Source organism: Lemur catta, chromosome 14, assembly GCF_020740605.2.
Source record: "Lemur catta isolate mLemCat1 chromosome 14, mLemCat1.pri, whole genome shotgun sequence".
Lineage (NCBI taxonomy): Eukaryota > Metazoa > Chordata > Mammalia > Primates > Lemuridae > Lemur > Lemur catta.
The window spans coordinates 22,802,722-22,822,953 of NC_059141.1; the positions used below are offsets into that span (position 1 = coordinate 22,802,722).

General features: G+C 45.5%; 1 protein-coding gene across 3 annotated transcripts; it reads right to left on the reverse strand.

Moving 5' to 3' along the window:
* Positions 1-567: 567 nt before the first annotated feature.
* DPCD (deleted in primary ciliary dyskinesia homolog (mouse)) lies at positions 568-20,223 on the reverse strand. Of its 3 annotated transcripts, XM_045568580.1 has the most exons (6): positions 20,096-20,212; positions 15,278-15,358; positions 8,886-9,010; positions 8,422-8,555; positions 1,278-1,380; positions 568-860 (listed from the first exon to the last, which is right to left on the reverse strand). In XM_045568580.1, the coding sequence occupies exons 1-6, from the start codon at positions 20,157-20,159 to the stop codon at positions 756-758; spliced, it is 612 nt and encodes a 203-aa protein (XP_045424536.1). In that variant the 5' UTR covers positions 20,160-20,212; the 3' UTR covers positions 568-755. The 3 variants fall into 3 exon arrangements, with proteins under 3 accessions (XP_045424536.1, XP_045424537.1, XP_045424538.1); XM_045568581.1 differs by lacking the exon at positions 15,278-15,358 and having other exon boundaries at positions 20,096-20,213; XM_045568582.1 differs by lacking the exons at positions 568-860; positions 1,278-1,380; positions 8,422-8,555; positions 8,886-9,010 and adding an exon at positions 12,042-13,441 and having other exon boundaries at positions 20,096-20,223.
* Positions 20,224-20,232: the final 9 nt, after the last annotated feature.

Genomic DNA, 20,232 nt, shown 5'->3' on the forward strand with positions numbered 1-20,232 from the left:
GGGTGTCTTTTGTTTCCATTAACCACCTACCCCTTTAGCTGTGTGTGTGTGTGTTTGTGTGTGTGGGGGGGGGGAACGGTCACCTGTGAGGTATGGAGGGGGACTGCTGGAAGGGCTCCAGGCTGTTGAGGGGCTAAGCTGCTATCATCTGTGGTGATTCTTCTTCAGGCCCCCCCCCCCCTTAGTGACACTCTGACCCTTATTCTGGCTTTCCACCTGCAGCACATCCTGTGCTCTGTTTCCAAGGTTTCTGCATTTTTAAAATTTCTCCCTTGCCCATACCTATCTTAGGGAGTTTCCTCTGAGCCCCTTCTGTAAGCTAAGGTAGCACAGGGTCCCTTCCAGCCTAGTCTTAAGTTTATGCGGACAGGCTGGAGGGATGCCCAGCCCTGCCCTGCTGGGGTCACATGCTTCCACCCTCTTCTCCTCCCTTTATTCAGAAGGTTTTATGTTGAAGGTCCCCAGGATGGAGGAGAAGAGAATGTTGTCACCAGCACTCTCCCTAAGCGGGGCCAACGGGGCCTGGGGGGAGGCAGAATACAGAGGTGAACATGAGGATAGTTCCTGTGCAGTGACTCAGAATGACTTTACTCAGGAAATAAGATCATGACTCAGGGGCAAGCAGTGCCCCACAGTCCAGTTCTTACAGACTCCGGAAAGCTCTCAGAAGAGTGGAGGCTGCCATGGGCTGGAAAGGCCCAAGCCTCAAGTCTCACAGCACCCTCCATGCTGGAGGTACTAGACTCAGTGGACAACTACTGGGTCTTGCAGTCCCCATCGCTGCTGTGGGCCGTCTTCACTTTCTTTAGCTCCTTCTGTAGCTCTGACTCAGCCTCTACCACCTCCTTTGGCTTCTGGTACTGTGGATGGAGCCAGGAAGAAGACATACTCGGTCACTATCTCTCCTCCCTCCACACAACACTTGGGGCCTCTTCTGTGCACGTGAGGAAATTGAGGCCTATAGGCCTCAGTGATCTGCTCAAGGTCATGTGGTTGGGTAGGAACAGACCTTGGAGCAGAACTCAAGTCCTGCAATTTCCACTACTTCCCCATCATCCTTTATCCTCTTCCAGCTGTGAATTATATGGCCAGGCTCCTCCCTGAGCAACCGCCCCCCCCCCCCCGCCCCGCCATGCTGAATTAGAGATGCCTGTTTTCTAGCAAGCACATCCTAGGGGTTGGGGTGAGAACTGCGGACTCCTATGGGATTGGAAGTGGGCAGGGAAAGAGGAAGCCTCTCCCTGATGCAGTATCCAAGAAGTCTGGGTGAATCTTACAGAGATTATCAAGGTGCAGTTGGCATGAGCAAAACTCAGCGAGGAATCATCCAGAGGTAGCTGGTATCTGTCTAGGTCAGGAATGGAGAACTTCTTGTAGTACCTGTGGGGATACCAAGAGGCCATTGAGAAACCCAGCAAGGTGATGCCAACAGTTGGGCATCAGGCCCTCTGCCACCAAGCTTCTACACAGTTCTCCCACACCTTCCACACTGCCAGAGAGGAAGAAGGGAAACCGGAACACCAGTATTACAGAGCTCAGTGGCCCTGGAAAGAAAAGGATGACAGCATTATGTCTGGACATATATCCAACGGTAGAAGAGCAGAAGCAGCCATAATTCCACAATTAGACCAGAAGTTAGAGGAACTCACACTTTAGATGAGGTCTTCCAAAGACAGGTAGAAGCCTCCTGGAATAAACATAGCTCAGGCAGCTTGGGCCTCCTCTGCACCCAAAGCCTCATGAGGACACCAGAAGATGGGACATATGTTCTAGCAAAGGACAGAGTTAAAGACGTCTAGGGCTGTCCCCCAAAGCTGAGGCCCTACAGCTGCCATTTATTAATACATGGGACTTCCACTGAAGACCTTAGCTACCTTTTCCTCTTTTGAGGTCTTTTAAGACTTTGTTAGCCTGACTCTACTTGCAGGTCAAAGAGAAAAGTACATCTCCCCCAGGAGAAATCTCCCTGAGAGGACAAACCACATTACTCAGCACAGAAACTGGCTCTCTGGACTACTTTGCTGGCCCCAAGACCCTACTCCTCCACTTTCACACACCACACATGGTCCCTATCATGCAGGTACCAGTCCAGAGATTAATGATCCCTTTTAGTAAACAAAACCAAAACCCCCAAAACCAGATAGCAACACCCAGCCCATAATGTATATAACTGGACTTTGTTTTGCAGGAAACTTGAGCCCCTTTACCAAAGAGGAAACTGTGGCTCAGAGAGATGAAATGTCTTGCCTGGTTCCATAGCCAGTAGGGAGTCAGGATTTAGGTTCCTTGTCCCTGCTTGGACGCTTATTACACCAGAGCACAAAGAATGGTCTCCTCTCTCTAACAACAGGCCCATTTGGCATTTTCCTTGCAAGTGTAGCCTAGGCCTGGCCAACAACAGCTGCCAGACTGCTTACCTGGGCAAGGCATCACAGTCTGCTGCAGAGGTTGTGTGGGCTATGAAGGGAAATGCCTCAGGCAGGTACAAACAAACTCAAGTGAGGGGCCTAGAGAGGACAGGGCTTTTAATACTTCAGAGGGGCCTGGTTCTTGCGGTGACAGCTACCCCGAGTCCACTTCAAAAGCCCCGATGCCCTGGGGACTCAGAGAGTTGACATCAATGTAGCACTTCTGCCCCCTTCCTCCCTGCCCAAATCCCTCCGTTCAGCAGAGGCTCTCAGGGCCCCTCTCCTCCCAAGTTCTCCACTCCCCACTAAGGTGCTGGGACCCATGGCAGGAAAAGAATGTTTACTTAAAGGCTGACAGTTCAAAAGGAGTGGGGGCTGGGGGATCCTAATGGCACTGCAAGTTGCTTTATTTTCCAAAGCTCTGCCCCAGGGAAACGCGATCCATCTGCCTGCAGACCGGGATGGAATGCCTGCCTCATCCTCTTCCTAGCCAGCCCGGGCTGAGGGCTCTTCCTGGGGCCCTTGGTCTGGCCAGCAAAGGTGGCAGACACTGATAATAGAGGAGAGTCAAAGGTTAAACAGCAGAGATTAGATGAACACAAAGGCTTGTTAGGAAGTGTTAACATCTTCCCTGCAAATATACACAAAAAGCAGAACCAGGAAAGCAGCAGCCAGGCTGGAGCAGTGTGACTGGAAAAAGAGTCCCAGGGCTTGGCCTCAGTGGCAAGGATGCAAGGACAGGATCAGAGAGAATTTGAGGTACATGGCCTGCCCCGCTTCCTTGTCCTACTCCCACCAGGCTAGGGGAATGGAGGCAGAGCAGGTCTGGAGGCTCAGCCTTATTTTAAGTCTATTATAATGGATTTAATTAATTGGTTGAGGTTAAACAACTACCGAGACACGCTACTGACAGGCAGTGCTCAAGGGAGTATGGGACATCTGCCTTCTCTCCTCAGGGGCCAGCAGGCTCCCTTCTCACCTCCATTCCCCTAGCCTTGGGTTTGCCATGATGAGTACTGCATTTGACTTTTTCACCAGCACATGGAAAAGAGAGACCCACTGTGCTTCTAAAAAAGTCAGAATGTTCAGCCTCAGGCAGCTCTAGGTAGACAGCAAACATTTATTGGGCATCAAATGTGTCCAGGCCTTGAGCTGTGATTTCAGCATAAAGAAATAAGGACATATTCCTGCCTGAGTAGACCTTGCTTTGTTTCTCCTAAAAGTTAAACCCTTACAGCAGGGTAGTTATCTGGCTTCCTGCAGATGCCCAACCCTCCCCCATTCCCACCTCCCTTTACTCTTCTCAGTCTCAGCTAAATTAATCCTTATTCTGTGCCAGGCACTGTTCTAACCACGTTTAATTCCCAAAACAACTTTCTCAGGTTGGTTAATTCTATTATTCTCTCTTACAAAAGAGGAAACTGAGGCATGGAAAACTTGGGACTTTGTGCCCAAGTCACAAAGCTGGTAAATGGAGAAGCCCCTGTTATAAGAGATAATTCCCCAAATCTCCTGATGCCTCTATCTTTCCACATTGTCACCACAAAGTAATAGACCACTTGGTCTAGATTCCCTGAATTTGTCCAAGGATGGGGCAGATACTGGGACAGGGGGTGGGGGTATTCAGCAGTGAACAAGTTGTCCCCCCTGGGATCCAACCTGGGTACTCCAACATATCAGTGGAGCCTTCCTTTCTGAATGTCAAAAGTCTCCAGAAGACTTATGTGGAAGTAAATGTTTGTAATAGGACTCCTGGCCCTGCCCTGTGGCCCTGGGCAGGCTGCTTAAATTCTGGGCCACAGTTTCTTCCTCCAAATTCCTTCCTTAAATAAGGCAGCTGCACTAGATGAACTTTAAGACTTTGTCAAAGGGCCTAGAACAGGCCAACTCTGTACCTCTCTTCTCTGTGTCCCAAACAGATGACAACTTCACTTCAGCTATTTCAGAAGTGACCTACTGCCTCCCTTCACTCTCTACTGTATCCCCTCACCAATTCCCAGCCCTTCCCCAAACCCATTCTCCCTTGCAGTGAACTGAGAAAGGGCACCAGAGGCCAGGCCCTGAGAGAGAGACAGACAGACAGACATGCTGAGGGCAGAAGCAGAGCTGCTACGGACCATCGCTCAGGCCATGCCCCACACACCTCAAGAGCGGCACCCCGCACACTGGCATGGCCAGAGGGGTCCAGAGAAACCTCCAGCCTGTCCCACCCTTAGAAAATCAGCAGGCAAATCTTCTTAAACATCAAGGCTCTGGGCAAACTCATCACCCCCCCCCCCAATATTAGCTCCCTACTAGAGTCACAGTGTGCATGCACACACTAAAGGTGCTCAGAGTCCTACTGCATAGAAGTCTGTTTAATCCCAAGTTTCCTAAACTTATTTGATCACAGAATCCTTTTTCTACTGAAGTCTATTAACACCTCCCACAGTGTTAGTACCACTGATGTCAAATCAGCCAAGCTCTCTTCACATTTCAGTTTCCAAAGAATAGTTGAAGACCTGCTTCAGGCCAGCTGTTGTGCTGGGTGCTTGCACTCACATGATTTCATCAAATTGCCCAAACAATCTGTGAGGTAGGTTTAAGTATTCTCTTGTGACAGATAAGGAAACCTTGCCCATACTACAGCTAATATGTGACAAAGGCCAGATTTGCCCAACATCTTCTCCACTCTGGCACCCCAGCACATTCCAGTTACAGCTGCCACTTCTAGGCCAAGGCTAAGAAACTTCTTTCGGCACAAACTTTCTTATGAACTGATGGTCCAGTACTGGGATCCTGGAATAGTACTTTCTCCCTTCCTTAATCTATCCCTCACTAATACCCTAGGCCAAGGACATAATACACTAGAATCAATTCCTTCAAGTAAAGTGGCCAACCCAATTCTTTAGGGTCAACACAGGTATGGACAAAGGAATTCTGACTTCGGTCAGTAACTACATTCCAGAATATTAGACCTGGGGCAGGTGTGGAAACTCCAGGTGAAGGAAGAGGTCAAATCAGAGAGAAATGCCACGGTGTAGTAGAAACTGCAGATGCCAGGATATCAAGAGAGGTCATTGACTTTTCTTTTGGCAGGTCAATTCATTATGCTGACTTTATATATACATTTATATAATCATTAATATATGACACAAGAAGAAAAATGTGTATCCTGCCCGCCTCCAGATAGTGTGATGATCAGAAAACAAAGTTTAAGGCCGGGTGTGGTAGCTCACGCTGGTAATCCTAGCACTTTGGGAAGCCAAAGCAGGAAGATCACTTGAGGCCAGGAGTTCAAGACCAGCCTGGGCAACTTATTGAGACCCTGTATCTCTATAAAAAATAAGAAAAATTAGCCAGGTGTGGAACATGCCTGTAGTCCCTACTTGGAAGGCTGAGGCAGGAGGATCACTTGAGCCTAGGAGCTAGATGCTGTAATAAGCTATGATGACACCACTGCACTGTAGCCTGGGGAATAGAGTAAGACCCTGTCTCAGAGAAAAACAAACTAACAAACAAATAGATTTTAGAAGTACTATATCCTGGCTGGGTGCAGTGGCTCACGCCTGTAATCCTAGCACTCTGGGAGGCCGAGGCGGGTGGATTGCTTGAGGTCAGCAGTTCGAGACCAGCCTGAGCAAGAGCGAGACCCCGTCTCTACTAAAAATAGAAAGAAATTATCTGGACAACTAAAAATATATATAGAAAAAATTAGCTGGGCATGGTGGCGCATGCCTGTAGTCCCAGCTACTCGGGAGGCTGAGGCAGGAGGATTGCTTGAGCCCAAGAGTTTAAGGTTGCTGTGAGCTAGGCTGATGCCACGGCACTCACTCTAGCCTGGGCAACAGAGTGAGACTCTGTCTCAAAAAAAAAAAAAAAAAAAAAAAAAGTACTGTATCCTGACAAAGTTAAACACTCTTCAAAGGAATAGCTATGAGCTCTGTTTAAGTAATGGGAGTAAAGGTAAGGAACACATCACTCCAGGTAGAAAGTAAAAATGTCACTAGGTTCAGGAAAGATTTGGTTAAGTGTTTAGCAGCCTCTCTAGCCTACCTCCCAGAAGAGGGACCTGAGGAGGTCAGGGCTGAGCCAGGCTGGGACACTGGACCAGAGACTCAGTGAGGGCTCTAGAGTGGGCCCTGAAATACTCCTCTCCCCTCTGTGGGAATCCAACCCCTAGCTCTGCCCCTCCTGGGGCACCACTCCCATCCCACCTGGCCTCACCCATCATTTCAAAACTATCCAATATCCCCCCTATACCCCACCCCCGTTGCCTTGAACGCCAGAATGGCCTCTAGCCATGGAGCTCCTGGCCAACAGCGCCACCTACGGCTGGATGCGTGCAGGAGATGGGACCCAGAGGATTTGCCCGCCAATGAATTTTTTGGTGAGCTAGCTAGCCTCTCTTCTCACTCCCTGGTAATCACATTTCTGCCTGATATTTGTATTCGACAGTGACCTCTGGGGGACAAAAAGGAGGCAGCAGCCAGCTTCACAAAGTGCTAGGCTGCAGATTCAAGTGCTGTCAGAAGCACTTTTGTTCCCAGTTTGGGCCCAGGGCCTCTTACGCCAGGGAATGCTTGCTGAAGCACGGAGTTTGTTTTCCTACAGGCAATTTCTCTGTTGTCTGAAATTGCTAAATTCCACTTTGGGCACTGACTCCTGTTAATGATGAGAACAATAACAAAAATAAACTGCCTTTTATATGAGGGCTTCAAAGTGCTTTGTAAACGCAAACCCTTATTATTATGACTTTATATTTATAGACAAGGCCCACTGCAGGGGCTGCTGGCTGCATGTACAGCAATAATCCTGAAATTAATTCATTCATCTCCACCCCTTCCCTTGTCCCCTTAACCCTGCCAAAGTGATGGGCTATGGGGGTCATTAAGAGGATGGTAGTAGAGCTCAGTGCTGCACCGGGGGAGTCTGGGAGGTCCCTTGCTCCCCTGTGGGCCTCACAGGGCTGAGGGAGATGAATGGGGAGGCTGGCACCACACCGCCTGAGAAGACGGACAAGGAGCCAGGTCCTCCTTACTGCATGTTAAGCAGTGGATGGGTAGAGGCATCTTTGGGTTAGGCTTAGCACCTCGTGAGGCATGTTGAATGGCTTCACAGCTTGCAGACAGCTAACTCATAAAACCTTCCATCTTGCCCAAACCTATTTCATGGGTGTTGGCCCTACACTGTAATCCCTCTGGCCCAGGGCAAGACCAGTTCATTTCAAGGCCATTCTCTTCATGCCTCAAACAGGGCACTTCTCCTCTCCTATGATCCATCAGAACCCCAGAAACCCAAATGGGATCAATGCACTTCCAAGATGGAAATGCACCTCGGCCACCTTCTGTCCTTCCAACCCCCAGTTTCCCTCCCCTCTAGCAGACCACAGAGGGAAGTTGAGTATCCCTTTTGAAACACAATGCAAGAGACTTCCAAGAGGCTAAAGCATCTGCCTACTGTCACTCACTCCAGGGAGGGACCAGGTCTACTGCTGGTCAGTCCAGTACTTGAAAGTCCCGTAACTGCCACCTAACACAGGTGTGCCTTCCAGGCCATGGCTCCTTGCCAGCTCTGACAGTGATGTCACTAGGCCAACACTGTGGACTAGATCCAGCCAGGAGGTCAAGGTCATAATAACCTAATAGCAGAACCACCCGAGACCACAAGTTAATGGCCATGTGATTCCCTCATCCCCTCATTCAACAAATATTTATTGAGCCCCAGTATGTGCCATGTACTGTACTAGACACTTGTTCAACTTTCCCTGTCCAGACGGAGCTGATTACATTATTCAAGCTGGACCTGCAAAGAGGAAGCCCTTGTACTTACAGTGACTCCTGGGTTTTAGTTCAGCCAGCCAGCCTGCCTGCCTGCCTGCCTTCCTTCCTTCCTCAGAGATAGAGGAAAGACGCTTCTCTGTCTTCTGGGGTAGGGAGTAATCTGAGACCTAACCCCAGATCAAACCCCAGATCAAACCCCACCCCACACTGTGCTCATACACAAGCAGGCAGGTACCCTCCATACCACTTACTTTTTGTTGGTCGTTCTGACAATGATGCAGCGCTCCTTCTGGTCCACACAGACACTATAGATATCCTTAGGGTAGGGGAGGTTTCGAATCCGCCACTGGAAATTCATCTTGGTGTCCTTGCGCATGAAGATAGGCTACAAAAGGCAAATCCAACTCAAGGACTATTCATAGGAAAGGGATGGCTCCCACCCTCCTCAAAGCTCTACCCAGAGGCATAATAGGAGACCCTCAGCTCTTCTCAACAGCTCCCCTCTGACGCTGCTATTGCTGTGACATCCCAGGCCTGGAGCCTTCATCCTGGGATGATCAAGCCAGTGTTTCTATTCATTCAAACATTTATAGAGTGCTGTGTTCAGGTGGACATGCTGGAGACGAGGAGGTGAACAAAACATGCTCCCTGCTCTCAAGGGCCAGCAGCCCACCCCCACTTTAGCCCAACAAGACACCTGGATGGATGGACGTACATTAGCATTGCTTTCCTTGATGAGTTCGGGGCCCAGGCTCCCTGCTCCTGGGGGTGCTGGCTCTCCCACCTCAAGCTGCCACTGGCCCAAGGCTCCCAGAGCACTTTTCACACGCCACTTTCTCACTGGGGAGAGAAGCAATGGGATGATAGTGAAGAAAGGGTCTCTGTTCTTTTCTGCTGGGTCACCAACACCATGTTTGGTAACTAGAACAAGATAAAACTGTGAGTTTTGGGCCTTTACACCAGACTTAGTTCATCTGAGCAGGAAGCTCACAGCCTCTGAAATCTCAGTAGGACATTTCAATTTTAGACAACTTGCAAAGCCCATCTCATGGGTGCCCAGACAAAAGGAACTAGAATGAAGCTCTGAGAGGAACCAAGTGGAGTCAAGAAACCCTTAGAAGTGGCTTCAAGCAAGAATATGAGAGGGTTAGAAAAAGGGTGGTTTCTGGTAATGGGGGAAATTTGGAACCCCAAAATGGGAGTTCAGATGCATTTTTTTCCTCTTAAAAAATATGCAAAGGAAAAAAGAATTAAGAGGGTAAAAGCTGAAGGGCAGGTTTGTTTCATGATTCAGAAAGTCCAAATATAGAAATTCACTCATTTCAGGTACACTTGGCTTTAAAAAACAACCCAAAAGCTGTATTTAAACAAAATCCTAGGCCGGGCACCATGGTGCATGCCTGTACTCCTAGCACTCTGGGAGGCCAAGGCGGGAGGATCGCTCAAGGTCAGGAGTTCGAGACCAGCCTGAGCAAGAGCGAGACCCCGTCTTTACTAAAGATAGAAAGAAATTATCTGGACAACTAAAAAATATATATAGGAAAAATTAGCCGGGCATGGTGGTACATGCCTGTGGTCCCAGCTACTTGGGAGGCTGAGGCGGAAGGATAGCTTGAGCCCGGGAGTTTGAAGTTGCTGTGAGCTAGGCTGACGCCACGGCACTCTAGCCCGGTTAACACAGTGAGACTCTGTCTCAAAAAATAAAAAATTAAAATAAAAATAAACAAAATCTTAGGCACATACCATATTTCAAATATACTATTTATAGAAGATCTAATGTGAATTTTTTGTAAGATGGAATCCTTTTATAATGCAAATAACCATCTCTATTTTACCTTGTTTCACAATCCAGATGTTTGCCTAAGATTTTTTAAAAATAAGGCATATATATTATGGAAATTATAAATCAAGAAACTAGTTCAGTGGACATTACCTGGAAACCCCTGCTGAGATTTTTCAGGAACCCTGCTCAGCCATGTTGTAGTGACTGCTGTTGTGCCGTCTCTGCCCCCAAACCCCCAACCTTTCTTTTCCTTTCCTGATGCATTTGGAATCACAGGGGCTGCTGCCTCTGGTATCCTCCAGCCTGAGCAGCCTTCTGTAGCTGCATAAGGAGCTAAACAACTCAAAAAGTGCATGGTACTCAGCCACAGTTGTTTCCATTTACTCCTTTTTCCAGGTGGGGAGATGATAGCTAAAGTCTGATTCTCAGAGTCAAGCGAGCAGGTGGTTTTCCTCTGTGCCAAATCCAAACACCCTCACTGCTATAAGTAAGGCACACAAGCTGAACATAGACGCATGCTGTAAAATTAGAATTTTCTCTTGAATATGTGCTTTTATAAGGTCTGCTGCATTCTGCAGTGTGATTTTATTACATCTTAGGGCCAAAAATCCTCCCTAGGAACACATTTCCAAGTTTATAATGAAAATTAATAAGGAAGAGTAAAACTTGGAAATATGCTTTATAGGCAACATTTTTTTTCACAAATACTTCTCTCTTAAGTGAATGGACTGTGACCAGGAGTATATCCAAATCTATTCACTGTAATACCTCACTTCACTGGAAGCCAGCCTTCTGGGGATCTCTGTCACAGTCACAAACGCAGAAGTGACAAATGCCTCCAAGTAGCAGCTTATTGTGACAAGATCCATGTAACCTCCTCTATACTCTAGGAAAGATCACTCCCAGATTCTCACTCAGACTGTGTATAAAATGCTATGTGTAGAATAAGGCAGGAAATTACTTTTTTCCCAGGACAACAGTATCAGGGGACAACTTACATTGGAGGGCAGTGTCAGAAACACACAAACACTTGGGACCATTTAGTATGAGGGCAAACAAGTACCCTTAGACATTGATGGTATTGCTATATAATAGAACACAATCATCACAAATTTTAAAGGTGGAAGTTCCTTTAGAAAGCATCTAGTTTGATATCTGTATTTTTTAAAATGAGAAATAGCATTTTTTTCCTCTTTTCATTGTCCATAGAGAAATAGCATTTCTTCCATTTCAACTCTTGCCACTGCTTTCCAGGGGACAGAGTATGAGGAGTTACTGAGGCTCAGAAAGACTAACTTACACATGCCACAACTAAACTACAGGTCTCCTAACTCTAAATCCAGAATTTGAATCATTAATAAAAGGTTAACCTTTATTCCATAAGTGTTCAATAAGCATATATAACATTTAGAAAGTTTTCTTTTATAAAAAAGTATTGTAGCTCTATTTCTGTTTGTTTGTTTTAAGAGATAAGAATCTCGCTCTGTTGCCCAGGCTGGAGTGCAGTGGCATGATCATAGCTCACTGTAACCTCCAAATCCTGGGCTCAGGTGATCCTCCCACCTCAGCCCCTCAAGTAGCTGAGACTACAGGCTCACAGCATGACACCCAGCTAAGTTTTTTATTTTTTGTAGAGATGGGGTCTCACTATGTTGCCCACCCTGGTCTCTAACTCCTGGTCTCAAGCAATCCTCCCACCTTGGCCTCCCACAGTGCTGGGATTACAGGTGTGAGCCACTGTGTCTAGCCATATTTGTTTTTTATACGTGGCCTTTAAAGGCTAAGCTTCGATCACCTGAAAAAGTAAATTATGAGGAATACCTAACTATCTACAGCTGGATAAGTGAGGTGCCCCTGTAATCATGGACCTTGTTAAAGTGTGTGTTCTCAGACATACATAATACAGTACTAGTGTGGCCTGAGAGGCAATAACCACCCAGGATTTTCTGTCCACTCTTTTAATGCAAGAAATGTTGGGTTTTGCACAGAAACTTTCCCAAGAAGTACTCAAAGAAGGAACAAAGCCAGTTGCTGGTTTCCTTACTTCTGACCTTAAAAGCCACTCAGGTCACAGGAAATTGGCACCCTTGGCTGCTTCACCTTTTTTTTTTTTTTTTTTAACAACTTAGGAATTAAATTCTTTGTTAGATTGCAGAAGAAAGTTTCCCTTCCCATTCCCTCAAGAGATAAGATCCAATAAAGGATATTGGCAAAGTCCTTATTTTTCTAATGCACGTGGCATGAACGCACATGTACAAACTTTGTCTTTTCTTGTTCCTGTCTTTGTTCCTGAACTCAAGGACAGCTCCTGCGGCAACAGAAGACTGTTTCCACCTGCTGTCACTCTGATTTGATTATATGTTAAACCCAAACTGGTGCGTGCGAGGCAGTTCCCTGGGATGCTGTCATATCTTCCCGGCTGAGCCAGGGCCAGTCCTTGGAAAGGAGACTTTCAACGACCCTGTAAAGAGTCTGATAGGGAATATGTGAAGGAGGCAGCACCTGGGGGCTTTTTCCTAAATCACCAGGAAGCAGGCTGACGTCCCAGACTGCTGAAAGGAGGCCCCATCTTTCAGGTGGGCTGGAAAGTGGAAGTCCTAAAGGCTGCTTTCCCCAAAGCTCCAAGCCCTGGCCCACTTCCAATGTGGATAATTACATTCCCCTTCCTAAATACTCCCTGCAGCTTAAACTGGATGCAGGATTCTTCTTTTCTGCCCTAAAACACTGCAACATTGCTATGTGGCTATTAAACAGCTGCCACGTCCCATCCCAGAGGAGGCTGAAGGGAATCGAGTGGGTCATTTATAAAGCCAGTGAAGTGCTTGGGGATGAAAGTGCTCAATATCCTCCAAATGCAGCCTGGGGTGGTTAGGCTGGCGGTCAAATACCAAAGCAGATTAAGCCAGTAATCCGAATGTAATCGCTGGGGGATGGCCTGCCCTTCAGCCTTGGCCCCCCTGGACATGCTGTGTTCTTCTCAGGCTGGTTTGATGTTCCGATCATTGTTACGGGCCTTCAGTTTTTTCCTCTATGAATACATACAGCAGTCATTGTGGAGGGTGGGAATGAATAGCACTGAGAGGGTAGGAAAAAAATATGACACTAACATGCTTATTAACATCAACTGGAAGAACTCTGTCCCAGACAGATGCACACCTATTGGCAATTCTTCTTCTGCAAATTACTTTCTAGGTTTTTCTAACAGAAAACCAGTTTGGCCAATTATCAAATTTGTACAATTAGCTGGAAAAATGGAAATTATTCCTATTTTCTGACACAAAAACCATGTCCATATTTTACTTTAAGAAAAGTGCAAGCAAAAGACAGCTCCGACCCTGGGATTATTTATACTTAAAAATTAATAATGAACAGTATTTTGCAAGGGCAGCTGGGGGTGGCAGAATAAGAAAAAGATTTGTTCTATAGTGGGGGCCCAGGGGTTCAAGTGGGGTGCTCCTCTCTGCCCATCAGTCCCCATTCAGGCCATTCTGGGGAAAGAAAAATTTAGTAAGAAAAGAAGGTTGGATTTAAATATTCTCAACTCCTAATACTATGTTGTTGTGGATTAAAGGATGGGCTCTTAATCCGACAGAACTAGGCTTACAATCTGGCTCAGAAACTAACTAGTTCTGTGATTCTGAACAAGGTGCTTGACCTCTTTGAGCTTCTGTTTTTTTTCAACTGTAAAATGGGGACAACAGTACCTACCTCATAGGGTTCTAATGGGGATGACTAAATGAGATAATTCACATGACACACTTAGCATGGTACTCAATAAGAGTTATGGTATTAATATCATTATTAAGCAAATTTTAGCCAAACAATTTTCCTATGAAGAGTGTTCTCCATTTCTGCTTTAAAAAAAAAGGAGTTTGGAGGCCATAGTCTGTTCCCCACCTGCCACCAGAAGTGACAGGTTAATGTGAGACATTGCGGCATGAAGTGCTACAACTGAAGAAACCTGGATTTGTTTTTAATTTTAATTTCATGTCCAAGCACAACAAAGAAGCCTGGGTTTTATTTGTTTGTTTTTACAGCTACAGCAGCTATAGTTGGTTTATTTGCTCTGTGTGGTGGGGAAGAGGGGTGGCACTGGGGGCTGGGGGTGCAGAGCTGCGGCTAGTCTCTGGCCTGGTTATGGTGGTGGTGAGCCCACGTGACCTCTGCTTTCATAAGTTCTCCCCTGTTAGGCATTCCAAGGCTGTCATCCCCTGGGAGCACTATAAATTACAATGCATTGTAAGGATATTACTACTGTATTGGTTTCCACCGAATCAGTGTCATATGCTAAACACATCAAGATTTTTAATAGCACCAGACTAAACCAATTGGGATTGGAGCCCAAGCAGCTCATAATAAGGAGGGATCAACACTTCACTCTGCGACTGAACATGCGCAGGACACACATTTTAAGACTGGAGACTAAAGAATGCAAGCCAGTGTAATCCATGTTGTCGGTTCTAGACATTTATGAGCTGTCAGAAAAAGGGAAAAAGAAATTCCCTCGCCAATACTACCTGTCGATCAGGCCCAGGAAGAAATTAAAGTCAAGAATAATGACAAGAAAATAACCCAGCCCATGATTCCATCATTGGTCTTAGCATTTCAGATGGAACTTAATAAAGAGACCAACTCCCACTGCTGACAGCCTTGGGCCCTGGGTCAAAGAGCCAGCCACCTAGCTCTAGGGAGCTGGTTAATGCTGGTGTGCATACCTGGGAACAGAGAGAGGGCAAATCAAACAATTCTCAGAAATCCAAGCTGGAAGCCCTATCCATGAGCCTATTCTTAGGGGAAAGGAGCTGCAGGAATGAAACTGGCAATGCTGCCAAATCACCATTTGATTCAGACATTTTTCAAGATGAGGGTTATATTTTATAGTGTCGCCTTGGAGGCAAGGTCAGAAGCTGTGCCTCTGAGACTCGCTTGTTCCTGATGTGGCTTCAGAAAACAAAGCAAAAAAATTGCAGTGAAAGCGTGTCCTTACCTATTCTCAGCCTACAAGGCTCACTTCCAATACCACGTCCTCTGAAGAGCTTTTTCTCAACTGTTTCTCTATATCCCCATTCCCATCTTGGAATTACCAACTCTCCCATTTGTCTGAGGGTAGGGGTGGGGATGAGTTTTACTGGTCAAAAGGACTCCTGCTCAACTTTTGTTGTCCAGATTATCCTCAAGAATAATCTTGCCTCAAGGGCTTTGGTCTCCTCTAGCTTCTACCTTGGTCTGGGCTCCTCCTTCAAGCCTAATGCTAGGAGTGTTCACCTGTGTGTAGGTCAGCCCCAAGTGTTTGTGAGGACCCACTGGGAGCCTCTGTCACTTACCAAGTAGTTCACTTGTCTTCTCATCATATTCTTCGGCCATTTCCTTCCCATCTGGAAACAAATAGTGCACCTTCCTTCTCCCTACGCACAAAGCAGAGAGTGCCTTATCTCAAAGCCTCCTCTTGCCTTGGCCTTTGCAAATGAAGGGGCCTACATGGGAAACAGCAGAAGCCTTGGGAATACTCAGAAACCCTGCCAGGGCCTCCCCCGAACTCCTTGCCAAACAACACTCACCATTACTTTAAGACACATCCTGGGACTCACTTCCTTTCTTAAGCTTTCTCTGAACATGTCTTTGCTCTGCTGTTTCCTCTACCAGCAATAGTGCCATACTTCTTCCCACGGGTGGAACTCTTCCTTGCCCTTCAAAATCCAGCTCAAATGCCACTTCCACTGGGAAGTCTTTCTTAACTATCACCTCCAGCCACCTTGGCAGAATTAATCACTTCCCATTTGTGTTTCCCTAATGCTTTAGTCAGATCCATAGTAGAGCATTTTTCATATACTATGATACTTTTAAAAGCATCTGTCTCTTCATGAATGATATCATATTTATCTTTCTCTCCCCAAGTTCCTAAAACCAAGCCTATATGGTCAGGATATTGAACAGGTTTCTTGACCAAGCACTCCCTCCAGCCATGTCATTGCTCTGCTTTCTTCTGTACATCTCTAGGTCATTCCTATCACATAGCCACATGATGTTAGTCCTCACGTATTTTTTTAATGGCACTTACTTTGGTTAAGATTTTACATCTGTTTGTGTGATTCTTTAATTTCGTTACCTGTCTGTTCTACTAGATAGGGTTTTATTCCCCATGCCTATGGTTTCCCAAAGACCAAGCATTGCAGCTGGCATATATTAGGAGCTCAACTAAATACTGATCAAAAGAATGAACAAACATTGATATACTATCTATTGAAAGAAAAGAACCCAAGGGAGTCCCCTAGCCCAACTCCTCTACCTATGTAATATAATCATAAGCATTTGCTTAACAGTGGCTATGTAATTTCCCCTTTCTCTTTATACCTAGATAAATAGATACAGGCAGGCTCCTCAGCAAGACTAGTAACAGGGCACTAATGCCCAGTAGACAAGTACCCTACATATGTTTGATGAATGAGAGCCCCAAGGTGCCTTTTTCCTGTCCAATTTACTCCTCTGGGACATAGTTCTCTTGAGTCATTTCTAATCTGTATTCCACAGAAACTCACCCCCCCAAATTTACAGGGCCTCTCAGCAGACCCCTAGGTTACACCACCCTTAATCATTTAGATGGCTCATAGGAGCTGGAAAGAGTTTTCCTATCAGGAATGGAATACAAGATGCTGCCTTTGAGTGGCTGAGGGCATCTAGCCTTGAGTCCAGACAAGATGCAATGCTTACTATCAACCCACCAGGTACTTTACACATTGTATTGAATTTAATTCTCACAATAATCCTGTGTCTCTATTACTTGTATTTCACAGATGAGGAAAATTGAGGCTTAAAGGTCATGCAATGTATCCAAGATCATAAAGCTAAGAAATGACAGAACTGGGCTTAAACTCACTTAAGGTCAAAATCCATGCTCTAATAACTATACTAGGATAATTTGTATGGCTCTAAATATTTGTAAGATTAAACATTATTCCAAGGGTTAATTGGTCATTTTTCTAGTGAATTACTTATTTATGTCTTAGCCTATTTTGTTTGGGTATTCATCTTTGCCTTATTGATCTGATTGAGCTTTGTATATATTAACCATGCGTCATACATGTTGCAAATGTTCTGTTTCAACTGCCTTTTAACTTTGTTTAAAGTGGATTTTCCCAAACAAGTGTTTAACTTTTTTTTTTTTTTTTAAAGAGATGGCATCTCGATATGTTGCCCAAGCTGGAGTGTAGTGGCTATTCACAGGTACGATCATAACATAGAGCAGCCTTGAACTCCTGGGCTCAAGTAATCCTCCTACCTCAGTCTCCTGAGTAGCTGGGACTATAGGGACAGGCCCCTGCACATAGCACACTGTTTAGTTTTTATACAGTCAATTACCTATTTTTTCCTTTGTGGTTACTGTCCTAGAAGTTGTGCTTAGAACATCCTTCCTACCCAATGATTATATAATACTTATCTATACTTTAATACTATATTTATTCTGACAATATATGTGTGGATATAAAAAATTTTAAGTATATTAGTATAGTATTTTGGTAAAAGAAAAAATACATGTGTATGTATTCATGGAAAAATATAGAAGTTTATGTATGAAATGTAAATTATGATTATTTTTGGGTGGTAGTCTTATGTGTGACTTATTTATTTTTCATATTTTCAAAATGAACATAGTTTCTAAAAAAAAAAAACCTAAAGTATATTAGATTCTCATTATCAACAGCCATGATTATTGATGGGAGGGTAGTAACACCCCCACTCCTCACACCCTCTCTGCCAAAACCAGGAGGGTAACTCTACAGGTTTGACAAGGCATATCCATATATTCAATATTATATGATTTTTTGGTTTGGGGGAGGAAAACCCTAACAACGTCATTTTGTGATGCTACCATCAAAAGAACTTAAAATCCTGGCTGATGAAATATTTCTTTAAACACTGTCCAGTGACTAAAGGAAGTGACAGCAGAGACTACAATCGGTATTTGTACACTCATGTCCAGAGCAGCATTATTCACAATAGCCAAAAGGTGGAATCAACCCAAGTATCCATCGAGAGATGAACAGATAAACAAAATGTAGTATACACATACAATGGGATATCACTAAGCCTTGAAAAGGAAATGTTGACACATGCTACAACATGGATGAATCTTGAGGACATTATACTAAGTGAAAGAAATCAGTCACAAAAGAATAAACATTATATGATTCCACTTAGATGAGATTCCTAGAGTAGTCAAATTCATAGAAACAGAAAGGAGAAAGGTTGTTGTCAGCAGCTGGGGGGAGGAAGGAATGAGGAGTTGGTGTTTTTTGGGTACAGAGTTTCAGTTGAGGAAGATAAAAAAGTTATGGAGATGGACGGTGGTGATGGTTGCACAAAAATGTGATTGTACTTAATGCCACAAAACTATACACTTAAAAATGATTAAAATGGCCAGGTAGGGTGGCTCACGCCTGTAATCCTAGCACTTTGGGAGGCCAAGGCAGGAGGATTCCTTGAGACCAGGAGTTGGGGACCAGCCCGGGCAACAGTGAGGCCCTGTCACTACAAAAAATAAAAAACAAAAAATTAGCCAGGCAAGGTAGTAACATGCCAGTAGTCCCCGCTACTTGGGAGACTGAGGCAGGAGGATCGCTTGAGCCCAGGAGTTTGAGGTTGCATTTTGAGAGCTATGATGAGACCACTGCACTGTAGACTCTAGTCTGGGCAACAGAGTGAGACCCTGTCTCAAAAAAAAAAAAAAAAAGATTAAAATGGTAAATTTTATGTCATATTTTTTTTACAATAAAAACAAAAACAAAACCACTGTCCTATGAGATAATGACCAAATCTTTAGTGTAGCATAAGAGATATATCACAATGTGTCCCAATTTATCTGTAATCTCTCTTCATTTTCTATCATTTCCCCTCATTACTCCTTTAGGGAACTTTTTATTCACTCTTGTATCCCAGCACCTAGAATAATACCTGACACAGTGTAGGGGGTTTGTCCTGACTGACTGGGTGACTGCTTTAGCATTACTAAACATTTTGCTATTCCCCTAGTAATCAGCCACATACCTTAACACTTCGCTCTTGACTAGCCATCCCCTCTTCTCCACTTAGCAAATACCTATTAATTCATTGGGATTTGGAAACATCACCTCTTCTGTTGGGTCTTCCTCCAAAGAGATGATCATTTCCACCCTCATGCTTTCATAGCATTTCATACAAGATTCTAACCTCTGTTTCACACACATTACTTATTTACATGTGCTTTTCCTGACCACTCTGTGAACTTGTCTTTATCTGTTCTAGTGCAAAGCGTGGCACGTAGTATAAGCCTCCCTAAATGTTGCATGAAAGAGAGAATGAGCCTCTGATTTTAATTTCCACAAATTCCAGGCTTCCTTGATTGACCTCTGCCTGTAGATGTGAGCCCTCAGCTGTTATCTTGAAAGTCTCAGGAATTCACATCTAATTCATCCTGGCTACCAAGTGGGTCCAGGAAAGGGCCCTGAAGCACAGGGAACCTACATAGGCCAATCCTAGGGTGGGGAAAGTCAGGACTCCAAACCCCTCCCTGAGCCCACCTCTTCCAGGCACAGCCCTTGGCCCTTGCTCCATCTCCCCTAAAGACGCAGGGAACATTTAGAGATTCACTTTACAAACAGCATTGCAGCTGGACAGGATCTCGGCAATAACAATGGTCGCCCATCCACCTCATTTTACAGATGAGGGAAGTGAAGTCGAAACGAGTAAAGAGGCCGACTGGACAGCTCATTGAGAATTAATGGCAGAGTGGGAACTACAGCCCAGGTCTCCGGCCTCTCTAAAGTCTAAACGTTCTTGGGTTTCAGTTTCCTGTTCTGTAAAACGGGGTGGAAAATGATCAGCCTCTCAGGGCAGCGGTGAGGAGCAAACGTGATAATGAATGTGAAAGGAATTATTATTTATTAGCAACCAAAAATCAGATGGTGTAGGGGAAACTAGGTGTCCAGAGACGTGTGTTATAGTCACGTCATCTCTCTGGGCCTCAGTTTCCTCATCTGCAAATGAAGGACCTGGCCTGACTGACGGCCGCGACCCTTACAGCTCTGAGGCCCTTCCCGGAGGCGCCAGCGTGGAGAGCCGGAACTGGGGGGTAAGGACGAGGGAACTCGCGGGGAGCGTCGAGTTACCGTCCTGCAGCAGCGCCGTCTTCTCGGCAGCCCGCAGACTCTCCAACCAGCCCGTCACCGCCATCTTCCCTCAGCCCAGCAGCGCGCCCGGCCGCTGCCATGGCAACCGTTCCGCTGAGGGTCACTTCCGGCTGACT

Coding starts and splice junctions, on each gene's coding strand:
- DPCD (XM_045568580.1), bottom strand. CDS start 20,159: ATGGCGGTGACGGGCTGGTTGGAGAGTCTGCGGGCTGCCGAGAAGACG. Junction 8,556..8,885: donor TCAAGGAAAGCAATGCTAAT/GTACGTCCATCC, acceptor TGCCTTTTGTAG/CCTATCTTCATGCGCAAGGA. Junction 861..1,277: donor ACTGCACCTTGATAATCTCT/GTAAGATTCACC, acceptor CTCCATCCACAG/TACCAGAAGCCAAAGGAGGT.